Below are 17967 nucleotides of genomic sequence, written 5' to 3'. Positions count from 1 at the left end.
CCATGCAATTGTAAAGTGAGATTTTAACCCAAGAAATATATATTAGCATGTCTTGGATCTCCAGTGTCCTTTTTAGTGGTACAAGGAAACAGCTTCAACTTATTGGCATATTCCCTCCACAGTGTGCCATTTATCTGCAATGAATTGTGGTATCTACCTGAAATCAAGACTGAAGGTCAGGTTGTCCCAAGTCAGATAAGGATTTGATCCCTGAAATGTAAGAAAAGTATGTGATATCCAAATGATGGAATATCATGAAACCATTAAAGTTTTTCATTAGGAAGAGTTTCCAAAGTTAATGACAGATAATATGTTAAAGTATAAAAAGCAGAATATAAAATTATTATTTATGACATCAACATAAAAATGCTGAGAGAAATTGAGGTATGTAATAGTGGTTACCTCTGGTTATATGAGGGGAATGTAGAGAAGGGAAGAACTGTTTAGGCCTTCCTTGAGCCTAGCAATTAATGAAAGATCAATAATCTGAATAAAGTTACCAAACAAGAGGCTGGAAACTACCATCAAAGATTTTCTAAATACCAAAGTGTCAAGGGCATCTTATGCTGAAAGACTGTGGTCTGGCAAACACTTGGGACTTTTAATACCAAAAAGCACTCTCTGAAAAGAATAGGTTCCTTCTTTAAAGCAGAAGGAGACATAGTTAAGTGAAACAATTATTAGTAACACTTTAAGTAGCAAGAGACTATCACATATATGTTTAATTGTCTTCTTTTCAGGCTCCATGTTTTCTGGTTTTAAGTATATAGTATCTGACATGTAGAGTATGCAGTTAAATATTTACGATGTTTTTAAGTAAATAATATGCTTATAGAAAAAAACGTGCTTGACTTCATTATAGTCTCTCAACTCCAGGGTACTTAGGAGAACCTAACCATTGGCCAGTCCCATCTCTTTAATGGCTGACAGCAGAATTTTAATGTCTAGGAGGGAATAAGTAGTACTCGAAGGCATGCTTGTAACTTCATATCTATTCAACAAATGCCTCACCAATCACACTACATTTGAATGACATCAAATTTACTGAATTTCAATAATGAGTAGATTTAACAAAAGGAAAATCCCTTATGTCAGAAACCTAACCACTGATGATGTACAAACTCCTCAGTATGGAGTTCAAAACGTCTTCATCATGTAGCCCCCATCTAAATACCAACTTTCTTCCTCAGTACTCCTCAATTTGAATATAGTCTCATTAACACACTCTATTATAAACATGCCAACCTCACGCCTACTTCCATGACTTTATTTACACAGACCTTTCCACATAGAATGCTTCTCTTCTTGTCTTATTCAGGGATTCAGATTCAGCTCTAGTTCAACCTTCTCCTAAGAAGTTCTAAATAAGGGGACCTGGGTGGCTCAGTCAGTTAAGTGTCCGACTTTGGCTCAGGTCATGATGTCATGGTTTGTGAGTTCAGTTTGTGAGTTCGCGCCCCACATTGGGTTATCTGCTATTAGCATGGAGCTCATTCAGATCTTCTGTCCCCTCTCTATCCCTTCCCAACTCGCACATACACTCTCTCTCTCTCTCAAAAATAAATAAACGTTAAAATAAAAAGTTGTAAATAGTTTGACTTGCTATAACTCCTTCGTTTGAAACCCTATAATATACACTGTCAATACAACATTCCTCCTAATCATCCTTAAAAAAATTGTTATTGTATGTGGTTTGTTTCCTCACAGATAGAGACCATGTTTTTTCTATTTCTTTTGTGCTTATAAGGATTGAGAAAATGTCATGAAGCAGAAAAAGAACACGTTTCATAGTCAGGCCAACCTGAATTTGAATCCCAGCTCTCCACAAACTAGCTGTTGCATCCTTGGGTAAGCCATTTAAATTCTTTAAGGTTCAGTTCCTTCAGAGTAATTGATCATCTATAGAAAGCACCATCATAGAGTAGATAATATTCCTTCTCTTTTCTCTGTCCTTTTCCTTCTTTGAACTTCCACTGCATAAATATAATAAATCCAACTACATTAGAAGGGGTACCTGAATAAAGCCTTCTTACCCAGTCTGCCTCAGAGAAAATTCTGCCAAAAACTATCTAGGATTGGACAGTCTGTAATACAAATGAAGACTTGTCACTGTGCTCCCCATCTAAACAATGTCTCAACTGATTTTAAACTAGGGTTAAATCTCCCCTTGGTAAGCACAGATTTGAAGGCCTGATTATGCTCATGGTGCTCTCACTGAAGCAGGAAAGCTAGAAAAGACTTCCTCAGATTTGGAGGTATCTTGTATCTAACAGAGACTCCAATCTGCTTAGTTGATAGAATGGTAGAAGCATATAAGGGTTTATTGCAAAGCAGTAAGACTAATTTCATGAGTCATAAAAGAGAGTCAACCTCATTACCATACAGTCACATCTTATGTTGTCTGGGTAGCAGAATGCTTTACAAACAAGGTAAAGGAGGCACACGCCACCACTTCGATAGCAAAGGCACAGGAGGAAAGAAAGACTGCTTCAATTGCTTCAGTTTTAGGGATACTATTTTAAAGTGAGAGCTAACTATCATTACAACTAAAACTAGATTATTTAAAAAAAATTTTTTTTTACTGTTTGTTTATTTTTGAGAGAGAGACAGAGACAGAGTACGATCAGGGGAGGGGCACAGAGAGGGAGACACAGAATCAGAAGCAGGCTCCAGGCCCTGAGCTGTCAGCACAGAGCCCGACGCGGGGCTCGAAACCATGAACTGCGAGATCATGACCTGAGCTGAAGTCGGACGCTTAACCGACTGAGCCACCCAGGCACCCCAAGGTTATCTTTCTTTTTAAGTTTATTTATTTTTGAGAGAGAGAGAGAGAGCGTGCACGTACCCATATGGGGGAGGGGCAGAGAGAGAGAGAGAGAGAGAGAGAGAATCCCAAGCAGGCTCTTTGCTTTCAGCACAGAGCCGGAGGCAGGGCTCAAACTCACTAACCATGAGATCATGACCTGAGCTGAAATCAAGAGTCAGGTGCTTAACAGACTGAGCCACCCAAGCACCCCTAAAATTAGACAATCTCAAAAATTGCTAAGGCAAAGAAAGAGCAAGAGAATATTATAAAAATCATTTTTAGGGGCACCTGGGTGGCTCAGTCAGTTAAACGTCTGACTTCGGCTTATGTCATGGTCTCCCAGTTAGTGGGTTCAAGCCCGCATCAGGCTTTATGCTGACAGCTCAGAGCCTGGAGCCTGATTCAGATTCTATGTCTCCTTCTCTCTCTGCCCCTCCCCTGCCCACACTCTGTCTCTCTCTCTCTCTCTCTCTCCCCCTCAAAAATAAACAAAAAAAATTAAAAAATCATTTTTAAAAGATGACAGAATTAAGATGAAACACGTATGATACAAAAATAAAAATCAATGAAATAAACTCAACTATTTAAAACAAAGCAACCAATCAAGCAAAAAGGTAAGTGGAAATTATGATATTTTATGAAGGTTGCATTCAAGACAAGAATCATTAAAAAAGACAAAGAGGTCATAATAAAGATATAGCTGTCTTTAACTTTTATGTATGTAATAAAATGACCTCAAAATATATAAAACAAAACACACACACAAAGCAAAAACAGTAGAAAACAGAAGAAAGAAAATTGAGAGGCTGGCTCAATTGGTACATGCGATTCTTGACCTCAGATTTGTGGGTTCGAGCCCCACACAGAGTATAGAAATTATTTAAAAATAAAATCTTAAAAAAAATGAAAATAGAAAAAACAAAGGTAATAGGACATTAATGTTCAAATCATGAAAACCATAAAGTAAAAAGTGATTAGAAGAGCTGAATAATATATAAGGTTGTTCTTTACATCTAGAAAGCTATGTCCTGAAGAACACTTTTTTTTTAAGCATAGACACATTCACAAAAACTAGCCTTGTACTAAGTAAGGTACACACACACACAAAGTCAATCAATCCTCCAAAGCAGAAGTACAGGTATATTCTGTGGCCATAGAGCTATAAGGCAGTGAACAAACGACAAAAGTAGAACAAATAGTACAAAACAAACACCTCAGAAAATTTTAAATCTCACAGGACTCTTGAGGAGGCAAAAATAAAGTCATGGTATTGAATGGGGTAGACAGGGAATTGAAATTATAGCTCTTAATGCTTTCTTCACAAAAAGCATCCAAATGAGAAAGCTCATAGGGAGACTGTCTTAGAATCTTTTAGAAATTATGGGGTTCTGGCAATAGCATTTTCCCCCCAGGGCTTTAAGAGTATGTTTCAGGGTGGGTGAGGGTAGTGAGTAGTGGGGGGTAGGTGTACTAATAACTGGACCAGAAGTATAGATTGCTCAAAAATTATGTGATCCTCCTGCCTTACCATGTAAAAAAAGGAAAAGAAAGGGCAGAAAATAAAAAATGAGGATAAATGTAAAAAAGTGAAAATAAATAGGGAGAAAGGGAGAAAAGAGGCTCTTCCAATGGCAACGGTACAACCAGCACTTGCCCAATTGTAAGAGGCATGACCACATTGTTAACATTTTCATTCCTCATGTAAATATTCATTGAATGCTGATTATATGTGAAGCACTGGGCTTATGGTGTTAAAGAGGAGGAGTCACCATCTCTCAAGGTATTCATAATGAAACAGGGAAGATGGGCACTTACATAACTATGCCATGAAAAGAGAAATGCTATAGATATGGAAAAGAGCAGGTGAAGGATGCCTTCTAAAGGAGCATTATTTATGGGGCACCTGGGTGGCTCAGTGGGTTAAGCCACCGACTTCAGCTCAGGTCATGATCTCACAGTCTGCCTCGGGTTCTGTGCTGACAGCTCAGAGCCTGGAGGCTACTTCAGATTCTGTGTCTCCCTCTCTCTCTCTCTGCCCTCCACCCCCTTTCTCTCAAAAATAAACATTTAAAAATATTTTTTAATTAAAAAAAATAAAGGAGCATTATTTGAAAGATGACTAATAGCCTTCCAGGCAAAGGAGGAGATACTGCAGGGAATGTGGAGAAGCAAGAATGAGAATGATGAGGAAGATATAAGAGTGAGTGAATGCCATTGTTTTGTAACTGGCAATTTCATAGGGATCAAGGTACAGATTAAATATCAGGAAAGGAGTTTTAACTCTTTTCTATTTTCAATAAGAAAGGACTGAACATTTCAGAGCAAAATGCTATAGTAACTTTGCTTATGAAAAATTAAGGTGGTAGCAATGTGGAGGCTGTCTGGAATTGGGGCTAGAGTTCAGACTGGGAGATCATTTAGGAGGCTACTGAGATAATCCACAATGGAGATAATAAGGGTCTTCAGTGAATATACTGTTTGTATGTGCTCAGAATTCATGTCCCTTTCTTTTGGTAACAGAACCCTGAGTTTCCACAGAGGAATCACCCCTCTGCAACTTACTCTGGTCCATGAAGTTCCAAGAAAGTATCCCCTTGCCACAGGATCCAGGGTTGAGCACATAATTTAGGCCTGATTGACTGGCATATTCCATACCTCAATTATAAGAAGAAGGAACATAACTCAAGTCAGCCCCAAAATAGTCAAGTCAGCCCAAAAATAGTCAGCCTCTGAATTTTTGCTTTTGTTGTACCTATTGGGATTGCCTTTTTTTTTTTTTTTTTTTTTTTTTGGTTGAGATTGCTAAACTTGAAATTGCCAAGTGTTATCCATCCTATGGAAAAGTCTGCCTAAGAATGAAGCCAAAACATAAGGAAGAAGAGTCCACAGAGAGGGACAAATTCTTGTTTAAGAACCTAAGAAGCCATTCCTAAAGCAATGCTACTCCCTGGATTTTTTAGTAATATAAGCAAATATATTTGAAAATGGAGAAAAAAATAAAGCTTCAAGAGAAAAATCAGGAACAAAATTCATAGGACCTGGTAACTGCCTGGATATGGGAAATGAAGAGGGAAGTATCAAATTTCACTTTGAGGCTTCCGGGTTGGCTGACTGAATGAAAAATGCTACTAACTGAGGTAGAGAACAGAGGATGAAAAGGTTTCAGTCAATGGAATGAACTCAGTTTGGAGACACTGAAAAGTCTTTTAGTATTTGAATTTTGACATTATCTGGATCACTTCATGAGGAAAACTGTACATATAGCTGATTTCCAAGCTCAGACTGTGCAGCTCAAGGCAGTCTAGGGTGGCAGAGCAATGCTAGCATAACCATTCCTTTCACTGTTTAGTAGTTTCATCAGACAGTCTCCAAACAACTGGTATTGACTACATAACTAAAGAAAGTAAAGTATCATCTCTAAGCACTGTAGCACTCTGCTAGAGTGATAACTAGTTAGATGAAAAATAAGGGAACCTATGAAATTACTACACTCCAAGGATAAAGTGAAAAGCTAGGCTAACCCCCCAATCCTCAGTGCACTGAACTCAGAGGAGCCATGGGAGGAGGAAGAACGGCTATACAATTGAAAACAGCAACCAGAAAAGCACCCACCAACCTTATTTCAAGAAAGCTGGGGAGGGGACAGAAGTAGACATGTTTTGCACTTAGTACACACCAGGCACTCTATGAGGAGCTTCATGTACATTATTATCTTATCAAACCCTCACAACTTACCAGTCAGGAAGGCATTATTTTTCCCAGATGGAGGAGCCAAATTAAACAGTAGAGGGGTGCCTGGGTGGCTCAGTCAATGAAGCACCCAGCTCTTGATCTCAGCTGGGGTCATCATCCTACCGTTAGTGAGTTCGAGCACACAGGAGGCTCTGCACTGACAGTGAGGAGACTGCTTGGGATTCTCTCTCTCTCTTTCTCTCTGCCCCTCCCCCACTGGTGCAGTCTCTGTCTCTCTCAAAACGAATAATTAAACTCAAAAAAAAATTAAGCAGTAGAGCTAGGTTTCAAATGCAAGTCTATCTGGTTATGAAGCTTATGCACATTTCACTACATCAACTGATTTCAGAAAAAACACTGATAAGTTTATCCTTTATGTATAAAAATGAGGCCATCTCATTATGAGGAATTTTCTGAATTGGGTATATTATTGACCACAGAAAGTGAGGTTTGCAATACCCAGCCACGATGCCTCAATTCTCAGGCACAAGGCATGTATATGCCAGTTGTCTATTTGGAACTAAGGAGGCCACTGGTGCCACGGAATCTCATTAAACAACACATTCTGAGTTAACCAGCCACTAGCAAAGAGTAGGCTATAGCAACAATACCAGTGACCCTGTGGAGATAATCCCACTGCAGAAATTAAATTCTGACTAGAGTTGCTTGGTTAAGAGGCAAGCATGGGGAAAAAATAATAGAAAGAAAAAGATAACCTGCAAAGGAGCTCTTCTACTGGCCTAAGTGATAGGCAAAGAACGCCCTAAAATTCATTATCTTATACATTTCTTTGTCTCAGTACATGAGCATAATGAAAGGCAGCATAGCATAAGTACTAAAAGTGCAGATTCTAGAGCCAGATTGCCTGGTTTTGATCCCAGTTCCACCAGGATTCACTATATGAAATTGGCAAGTTCTTCATCCTCTCCATGTCTCAGCTTCCTCATCTATTAAATGGTGATAATAATAATTCCTGCCTCATACAGTTGTCATAAGGATTAAATAATACTTGCAGGTCTCTTAAACAGTGCATGGCATGTGGTAAGTGTTTGTTTAAATCCATTAATAACTAACCTAGCTAGAAGTCCAGCTAGACGGGGTGGAAATTTTAACTTGAATTTCCAACGCAGCCTCTCCTACATGAACTGGTAAAGGAAAATAAAAACGATCCCAAAACTTGGTTAGAATTTATATGGGACCTCTTACATGAAACATTTCACAGACATCTGGAGGGAGAATAAATAGCCAAATATACATAAGCAGAAACTGAAACATGGAAAAGGGAAGTAAAATGTTCAGTTTCACTGAACTGATCATTCATACATCTCAGGCAGGAACCCCATCTTGTCAGTCCACGTTTTGTACAACAGGCCACAAGCTACCAGTGTACGTAAAAGAGGAGTCAAACTTACAAACAGCCAGGTCTTCACCTGGGCACAACACCTCATTAATTTTTCCCTGCTGATGTTTTCTCAATGAAGCAAACCCTAAATACGGGAAGCACCTTATACAGAGCATAAGTCACTATATAGTCAAAGTAGTTTGCAAAATCTTAAAACCTCCATTTCTAAAAAATATGAAATGGATGATAATAGTTTGGTATAAATAAATGTGAAATTGCTTAGTTGCATTGTGGGCAAGGAGTGAAGGGTTTGAAGATGAAAAGGAAATGGCTGAGGGGTCCTGCCACATTGACAGCGGCACACACACAATTTCTAGTCGCATTAGCAAGCCCCCTCCCCCACACCAAGGCCATTACAACCGTCCACTTTCATACACAGGCCCTGCTTCTCGACTTCTCCTTCACACTCGTCCCCGCCTAAGCTTCTTTCTCGGCCACTCATAATGCCTAACCTTTGCGCCCAGAAATTCTTACAACACCAACCTTCTCAATATTGGTCCGATTTGCTATCACATTTGCAAGTTTCACTGGGGACATCAACCTGTGCCCTACCCCTATCTATAGACTCTGGCCTGTAAAATCTTACCACAGCACCTCTCAATACCCACCTCCCCCTCCGGCTCCCCCTGCCCTCAACATATTCTACTCACCCTCCCTTACCCTCATCAAACCCGTTCCCTCGTCCGTCCTATCCACGCCCTGCCAGTCCCTCTTTTCACAATTTCTTCCCAAACAAGTCGCCCGCAGCAATCGCCCTATGTCTATCACGACTTCTCCTGGTGCCCTCCGAGCCCTCCCAACTCTCCCGGTGATTTGGCGCATCCATCTGCCCCAGACTTCCCCGGCCCTTCCCAGCCCACCTGCTCTCCTCCGGCAGGCGCTCCTCGCAGCCGCCGAGCTCCATTCCCGCGCCCTCTGGCCGCATCCGGGGCTGCGACGTCGTCTCCTCTCTGAAGAGAGGTGTCCCTGCCGCTTCGCCCCCCAGGGCTTCTGAAGCTCCCTGGGAACGGAGGAGGCACCCTCGGTGGGTGGGCTCAGGGTGATGCACTACACCCGAGTTGACAGCAGGCGCGGTGATTACTGCCTCAGCTGCTGTTCCTATACCCGCCACCCCCCACTTCCGGTTCCAAGAACTACAACTCCCAGCAAGTACTTCGAAGACTCGGTCGCTCCCGGCATGCACCACCCTATCCAATCCGAGGACGCGTTCTCGGCGGATGCAGATCCTGGATGCGTGCTCGCGGCCGTGCCCCCAGATAGGGAGCAAAGATGTTAACCGCCAGAGTCCGTGCAGGTGTGAACCTTTACACACTCCTGTCACGTTTCACCTTGGGGACCGGACTCGATAAGAAGTCTAGACTAGGAAATAACGCTGGTCTTGTTAACCCCACTTCAGCCTACCCTGGTTTAACACCTGTCGGTGGTGTTTGGGGACCTCAAGCATTTTAATGAAGAGCTCACAAACTGAAGAGCACGGGTTGTTTTGAGATCGGAAAGAAAAAACAGGAGGAAAAGGCTTTAGGGAAAAGTGTTTTTTGTTTTTTTTGTTCTGTTTTGTTTTGTTTTGTTTTGTTTTGTTTTGTTTTGTTTTGTTTGGAGAATTGATGTCAGAGCAGGGTTTTAAAGGATAAGTATGAATTAGCCAGGAAATGAGAAAGTGGAAACAATGGCCCAGGCATAAGGAAGCATGCTGGTTTGGAGAGTGCTGGTTCTGAGTAGTAATAAGAGCTGAGAAGAGGTGGTGATAGAATGGTGTTGGTGAGCAGGCACCCCAGAACATGAAGAGTCAGTCCAAGGAGTTTGGATTTTATCCTTAAAACAATTAGGAGCAAGTTAAGGATATGAAAATCAAGAAGTGATTTGACCAAAACTGCTTAGAAAACTAGGTTGTAGGTAAGGGGGGAAGAATGGCTATGAGAGGAGATTGGAAATTCCTATAGAGGCCGAGTAGGTAATGCTGAGTGAAGTGAGCTGGTTGTAGGAGAGTGGCAGAAACTTTCAGAACTGGAAGCCTCATCCAAGAAGGGAAGTTTCACCTTTTCTATAATTGAATATTGTAAAATGGGCATATGGGCCTGGAGTTGTCAGATACTCTGATTTTGCAATAGAAGCTGGAGTCTGAATTTTTTTTTTAATTTTTTTTTTCAACGTTTATTTATTTTTGGGACAGAGACAGAGCATGAACGGGCGAGAGGCAGAGAGAGAGGGAGGCACAGAATCGGAAACAGGCTCCAGGCTCTGAGCCATCAGCCCAGAGCCGGACGCGGGGCTCGGGGCTCGAACTCACGGACCGCGAGATCGTGACCTGGCTGAAATGGGACGCTTAACCGACTGCGCCACCCAGGCGCCCCTGGAGTCTGAATTTTTAAGTACAGCTTCCAGATTTTTCAATATTGGCAACAATTTTTTTATTGTAAACATTACACGGCGTGGGGGGGGGGGGGGGGGGGGCGGGGGGAGACATGTTTGTAGGCTAAATGTAATGTGGCCTTTGGGTTACTAGTCAGCAAGTCCAGGCCTGAACTAGGGCAGTGGCTAAAGGAAGGAGGTTGGGATTAGAGCAATGGTAAAGCGATAGAATCAGCACTACTCTGTGAGGGAAGGATCTAGGTTAACACCATGGAAAACTAGTTATTAAAAGTTATACATGACTTACAGGAATTTTCAAATTTAAGAAACCTTTTTTTTGTGAATTAAAAGTGAAATGAAGGAGGTTTTTAATGCAAATTATAATTTCCAACTTCCATTTATATAAAAAATACTTTGTTCAAACTTTCTCCTACTTTCCTACTAAAGGGTTATACTTTTTAAGGAAGAAGCAGTATTAGTCATTGGGATTTCACTACCTTCTATTTCTATAAATGTATGAACTTCATTTTTTGGCATATAATAAAATCCCAGATTAATGCCACATGATCCTAGCATATTTATTTACATGAAAGCTTTATCAGAAAATTCTAGATCTAAAATTATAAAAGTCTGGGAGAGTTCTATAGTAAAAATTCTGGGAAATGTTATGTACAAGTCTGGGTTGACACCTATTTTCTTTAAAGCAATCAGTTAATAAACGTGATAATAACCTACACTAGCCATGTACTGCCCATCCCTCTGCTTTCCTTCACCCCATGTGGCCATATCCTGAATCTCTTGTTTATGATTACACAGCTTCCCTTTTTTAAAATTTTATTTGTTATTGAGAGAGAGAGAGAGTGAGAGAGAGTGTTGAGTTGGGGAGGGGCAGAGAGACAGGGAGAGAGAGAGAATCCCAAGCAGGCTCTGCAATGTCAGCGTGGAGCCCAATGCCTGGCTGAAACCCACAAACTGTGAGATCATGAACTGAGTCAAAATCAAGAATTGAACGCTTAACCAACCAAGCCACCCAGGCGCCCCAAGCTTCCCTTTTTATATAGTTTGTATCAATCTATATTCCTAGGATATATTATTTTAAAATTTTTTGTGTTTTAACTTTATAAAAAGGGTATTGAACTGTATTTATTTTGGGGGCCTTACTTTTTTTACTTAATATTACATTGAGAATATTTAATCGTATTATCATATGTCACTATAGTTCATGGATTTTGACTGCCATATAATAGTCTATTGTGTGAATACACCAGTTTATTCATGCTGTCTTTCATTGATAGGCATTTGGGTTGTTTCCAGGTTTTTGCTATTGTAACCAGTGCTGCATTCTCTTACACATCTCCTCTTTTATATAAGTAAAGGCTTCTCTTTCATACATACCTAGAAATGGAATTGCTAGGTCCTCAGGTTATTGTCTGTTCTAGCTTTTGTTTCAAGTGGTGGGTTTGTAGGTGCATAGTTTTTAAAATAACTAGTTTTGAAATTGTAACTAATTATAGTTATCTCTTTAAATGTTATTTATTTATTATTTTTTAATGTTTTATTTATTTTTGAGAGAGAGAGACAGAGTACAAGCAGGGGAGGGGAGAGAAAGAGGGAGACACAAACTCTGAAGCAAGCTCCAGGCTCTGAGCTGTCAGCACTGAGCCAAACGTGGGGCTCAAACTCACTGACAACAAGATCATGACCTGAGCCAAAGTCAGACGCTTTACCAACTGAGCCACCCAAGGCGTCCCTATTTATTTTATTTTGAGAGAGAAAGAAAGATCAGGGGAACGGCAGAGAGACAGGGAGGGAGATAAAGAATCCCAAGCAGGGTCCACACTGTCAGCGCAGAGCCCAACACAGGGCCGGAACTCATGAACCATGAGATCATGACCTGAGCTGAAATCAAGAGTCAGACACTTAACCAACTGAGCCACCAGGTGCCCCTAGTAATATTTTAAAAGTCAAAAAACTTGAATAAATTTGATCTTGGTCAATCTGTTTGTTTTCAAAATCTAGGATGCTTTTTTATACAAATAGTAAGAGGTCCAAGAATACCACTGGTAGAAAGCCAAATTCACTCAAGAATCAGTTATTCAAATAATGGGTTTTTAAAGCTCATTACATTTACCTATTTGCCAAAACTTTGAAGAAATAGTTTGAAGAAATAGTCTTCTCAAATATATTCAACATATATCAATTATAGTCATGAATATGTGCTTTTTAAAATTATATTCACTAAAATTATTCTTGGCAGCATTTTTTAAATATTCTAATTTTAAAAGCTAAGGAATGGCTTCCACTGGCCAAGTTAAAAACAACTTGAGCATCAAAATGAGTTATTATATGTATACATCATCTACATTATTTTCAAAGGTGAGCACAGCCCTTACACTCTTCACCCCTTTGCTTTTCAAGAGACAAATTTTGAATGAAGGATGGGTCTGAATTTCTATAGAAATTTACATGCATATATACATAAGTATGCAAATAATAAATAGAAAAAGGGAGAAAGAAAAGAGGAAGGAAAGATGTTTTCCACAGTAGAATGTCAACTAGTGAATGTAGAGGAATGACAAACTTAGAAAATCACTATTTTGGAGCCACCACTGTAATAACTGATTCACGCAAGAATCATGAATGGATGCTAAAGCCATTAGTGAAATTTGTTCTGAAACAGGATATTTATACAGTCTCAAACTATCTCCCCACAGATCATTTACTTATTAGAAATGGGGGGGGGGGAAGGTAACTACAATGGAGAAATCTGGCAGACATGCTTTAATCGAGTGATCAAAGTTAAAATCACCAATAAGACAAAATGATATGTGCCTCCTGATGTTAAATACTTAGAAGAACACATCACTTACACAGCACTCATGACAAAGTGAATAACCTGAATCTAATCACAGGTTAAAAATAAGACAAGCCAAATTGGAAGACAGTCTATACAATAACTGCCTTCAATCTTCAAAAATGTAGTAAATATCATAAAAAAACAAAACAAGAAAAGCTGACAAATTTTATCAGATTAAAGGAGACAAAAGAGAGGCGTCTGCGTGGCTCAGTCGGTTAAGTGTCCGACTTCAGCTGAAGTCATGATCTTGTGATTTGTGGGTTTGAGCCCCGAATCAGTCTCAGCGCTGACCCCTGACCCCGTGGAACCTGCTTCCTGCTTGGGATTTTTGTTTCCATCCCTCTCTGCCCCTCCCCAACCTGTGCTGTGTCTCTCTCTCTCTCTCTCTCTCTCTCTCTCTCTCTCTCTCTCTCAAAATAAATAAATAAACTTAAAATTAATTAAAAAAAATAAAGGAGACAAAAGGCAGGACAAAGAAATGCAACATGTGAACCTGGACTGGATCCTAGGTTGGAAAAATATATATATTGTTAAAAGGATAATTGGCAAAATTTAAATATAGACTATACATCAGAATAGAATTGCATCAATGTTAAATTTTCTGACTTGATCATTTTAGTATGATTATGTAAAAAAATCCTTAGAGACATATTCTATATCGTGATGTCTGGAATCTACTCTCAGATTGTCCAACAACAAATAATAATAATTATAGCTATCTGTGTGCCTGCATACCAATCTTCCTCCACTTACAATGGGGTTACATCCTGACAAGCCCATCATAAATTGAAAATATCATTAGTTGAAATTGCATTTAATACACCTAACCTACTGAACATCATAGCTTGGCCTGGCCTACCTTAAACATACTCAGAACACTTCCATTATTAGTCTACAGTTGTTCAAAATCATCTACCACAAAACCTATCTAATAATAAAGTGTTGACTATCTCATGTAATGTATTGAATACTGAAAGTGAAAAATGGAATGGCTGTGGGAGTGTGGAATCTTTGTAAATGTATCAATTGTTTACCTTCCTGATCACCTGGCTGATGGGGAGCCTGCTGGTGGCTGCTGCCCAGAGCCATGAGAGAGTGTCTACTGAGTATCACTAGCCTGGGAAAAGATCAAAATTCAGAATTCTAAGTTCAGTTTCAACTGAATGCCTATCACTTTCAGACCATCATAAAGCCAAAAAACTCTGTCATACAGATCCTCTGTATACAGAAAGCATATGTGGCAAAACTTTAATTATTGGTAAATCTTGGTGAAGGGCATATGGGTATTACACTATTTTTACAACATTTTTCTAGATGTGAAAATAAGCAAAGATTTTTAAGATCCTTTTAAAAAATAGGCAAGGATTTTAGTATGGTTTTGTTTTCTCATGATTGCATCCTTATCAATGTAACCAAAATTTTAGTTTCACATGGAAATTTCTAAAAAAAATTTTTTATGTTTATTTTTTGAGAGAGAGAGAGAGAGAGAGAGAGAGAGAGAGAGAGAGAGAGAGAGAGAGTACAAGCAAGGTAGGGGCAGAGAGAGAGGGAGACACAGAATCTGAAGCAGGCTCCAGGCTCTGAGCTGTCAGCATAGAGCCCGATGCAGGGCTTGAACCCATGAACTGTGAGATCATGACCTGAGCTGAAGTTGGACGCTTAACTGACTGAGCCACCCAGGCACTCCAATGATTAATTTTTAATTTGTTTTGAGTTAATTTCTGTTTTTTCCACAGCTCAGAATTTTTAGAAGTCTTTACACAATTTTTTCCAAAACCAATTCATTGATTTTACCACATTTACTGATTTACCAAAATTCTTTTTTTCTTTTCCTTTTCTCTTTTAATAAAGCTTATAGGGGTGCCTGGCTAGCTTAGTCAGTAGAGCATGTGACTCTTGATCTCAGGATCATGAGTTCAAGCCCCACGTTGAGTGCAGAGATTACCTTTAAAGAAAATCTTTTGGGGGCACGGTGGCTCAATTAGTTAAGTGTCCAATATTTGATTTTGGCTCAGGTCATGATCTCACAGTTGATGAGAGAGAGGCCTGCAAAGGGTCTGCGCTGATATTACAGAACCTGCTTGGGATTCTCTCTCTCTTCCCCCCACCTCAAAATAAGTAAACTTAAAAAAATTTTTTTTTTAAATAAAGCTTATAGTAGTTCATATCAAATGGGATTTTTAAAAGTGTTCTCTACACCCAACATGAGGCTTAAACTCACAACCCTGGGGTCAAGAATCACATGTTCTGCTGACTGAACCAGCCAGGCACCCCTCAAATGGGATGATTTTTAAAGCTTTTGAAGAATGTTGCTAGGTCTTAATTGAACGGTTCTATTCTGTCTTGATAGCAACATTTTCACCCACTTTAAGTATTTAGTATTGGTTCATTTATTCAATTATATGGGAAAACCCATTGCATACAAATTCAGAAATTGCGAAGTTACAATGAAATTTGTAAAAATCTTATTTCTGGGCTGAGCCAATTCTTAATATATTAGGAGAATGTTCAATATGTCCCTGTCCAGCTCTCTGAAAGTCCAGCTGGATAAACCTGAGCCAAGAGAAGGGATCCTCTACGGAGGGAAAGAGAGAGATGAGAGTCTAGCCAAGGCTCTTCATCCCAGAGCAAGGAGGCCAAGGGGCAAAGGGAAAAGAAGCATGGAGAGAATAAAGAATGCCAAAGGCCCCATGATCCTTAACCAACTGAGCCACCCAGGCACCCTGAGAATATATCTTTATAAAGAACACAATCATGTAAATAAAGGGAAACTGTGTGACTAATGTAGATTTGTGTAGCTTTAGAAAATTCCACAATTAGTCATTCAGTGAATTGACTATGATCCTTGGTTGACAGGATGCCTACCCTGCCCAGAGAAGACAAAGCCTAATAAGGAGTGAGCTAGAAACCCAACCCCTGAGTCCAAGAAGAATTCCCCTTCAAGTTCCCCTGTCCATCCAGAGCAAGTTGTCTAGTCAGAGAAAACTGATGGGACTTACAGGGGCTTGGAGACCAGTAATGCCTCCAGCTACGCCTGCAAGCCTGCCTGTCATCTATCTGCTGTACTGCCCTGCTGCATCACTGTGATGTAGCAGTGTCTTGCACATAGTAGGAACTCAAACTCTGTTTGAACAAATGAATGAATGAAACTAGAGATTAAGAGCCAGAAGACTAGAACAGTTATAAAAGCTTAGAACAAAGGAAAAGGGCAACACAAAAGAGGAACAGGAAGCTATAGCAGAGTGGCAAAGAAAAAGCTACTGCAGAAGATATAGTGGCAAATGGGGTAGAACGAGAAGAACCGAGCAAAAAAGAGAAGAAAAACTGTACTGTGCATGCAAGTAGCTTAAAAGAATTAGGTATTAGGTATAATGGTAATTATACCTACAGATGATACAAATTATACCCTAAATCCCTTATTAGCCCGGTGTAATGTAAATTTTACAAAATTACAAAAATTTGAAAAGCAAGGGTTGATACCAAAATCAGACAGACATTACAAGAAAAGGAAACTACACTCAATATTACTCATGAAAAGAAAAACAATATCCTTGACATAACATTAGCAATACAAATCGAACAATATATTAAAAGGATAATCCACCATGACCAAGTAAGTTTATCCTAGAAATGCAAGAGTAGTCCAACATCTGAAAAAAAAAATAATAAAAAATTAAAAACCCCATTTGGTCACCTCAAAAGATGCAGAAAAAGTATTAAATAAAATTCAACATTCACTCATTAAAACTCTTTGCAAACCAGGAGTAGAAGGAAACTTCTTCAACCTGATTAAGGGCATCTACAAAAAAATCTAACATGATATTTTATGGTGAAAGGCAATGCTTTCCCCCTGGGATTTGTAAGGAGGCAAAGATGCTCACTCCCACCACTCCTTTTAAATATGGTACTGGCGTCCCCAGCCAGTGTAATAAGACAAGCAAAAGAATAAAAGGCATACAGGTTGGAAACAATTATGCTGAGGGAAGTAATCCAGATTTTAAAAAGTATATACTGTAGGATCCTACTTATGTAAAATTGTAGAAAGTGCAAATTAATCTATAGTATCAATGGTTGTTTAAGTAATGGTTGGGGAAAGGATTATAAAGGAGCACAGGAAAATTTGTCGGAATGATAGATATATTTATTCTCCTGTGTATGGTGGTGTTTTCACAGGTCTATACACCGTACACCTGTATAAACTACACACTTTAAATATGTCTTTTACTGTCTGTCAGTTATACTTCAACAAAGCTGAGAAAAGGGGGGCTTAGAAGAAATATCGAACTAATAAAAATAGTAAGAGGTGAAATACATGAATTATGATCACCTTTGAAGAGAATGTGGATCTTTATGCACATTATAAAAAGAGAGCTGAAACCTGTTGACAGAAAAGTATGATGTTAAGTTTGCCTGATTTAGTCAATAAAAATATAAGACTCCCAGTTAAATTTGAATTTCAGATAAATAATAATTGTTTAATATAAACACATCCTAAATATTGCATGCAACATCATGTAGTAAAAAAAAAAAAAAAAAAAAAAAAAAAAAAAAAAAAAAAAAAAAAAAAAAAAAAAACATTGCTATTCATTGTTTACCTGAAATTCAAATTTAATTGATCTTGTATTTTTTCTGGCAATCCTAGACATGGCCTTATCTATGATGTATGACATCAAGTCTCTAAAAAGGGCAGCTGCTTGATTTCGGTGTTTATTCTGACTTACATGAAGCCGCTGAACTGCTATTCACCAGACAATGGCTGTATGTTCAGTGTCCAGCACAGTACTGTATTTATTTACAGTTGGTGCTCAGAAAATATTTTTT

General features: G+C 39.2%; 1 protein-coding gene across 9 annotated transcripts in view; it reads right to left on the bottom strand.

The window, feature by feature from the left end:
* Positions 1-17967, bottom strand: part of RUBCN (rubicon autophagy regulator) — a 69282-nt gene that overhangs the window by 49035 nt on the left and 2280 nt on the right. For 7 of the 9 annotated variants that reach the window (XM_019839926.3, XM_019839922.3, XM_011285902.4 and 4 more), the window contains exon 1: positions 8801-9065. The exons of 1 other annotated variant lie outside the window; for it this stretch is intronic. In XM_019839926.3, the coding sequence (XP_019695485.2) occupies positions 8801-8865 (65 nt within the window). In that variant the 5' untranslated portion in view covers positions 8866-9065. Of the gene's footprint in view, positions 1-8800; positions 9074-17967 lie in introns of those variants that run through there. One more of the 9 variants, XM_019839921.3, reaches the window with a different exon arrangement.

The sequence above is a fragment of the Felis catus genome, chromosome C2 (genome assembly GCF_018350175.1).
Source record: "Felis catus isolate Fca126 chromosome C2, F.catus_Fca126_mat1.0, whole genome shotgun sequence".
Classification (NCBI taxonomy): domain Eukaryota; kingdom Metazoa; phylum Chordata; class Mammalia; order Carnivora; family Felidae; genus Felis; species Felis catus.
Note: the sequence above shows the minus strand (reverse complement) of the source record. Positions and strands in the feature narration are given on the sequence as shown.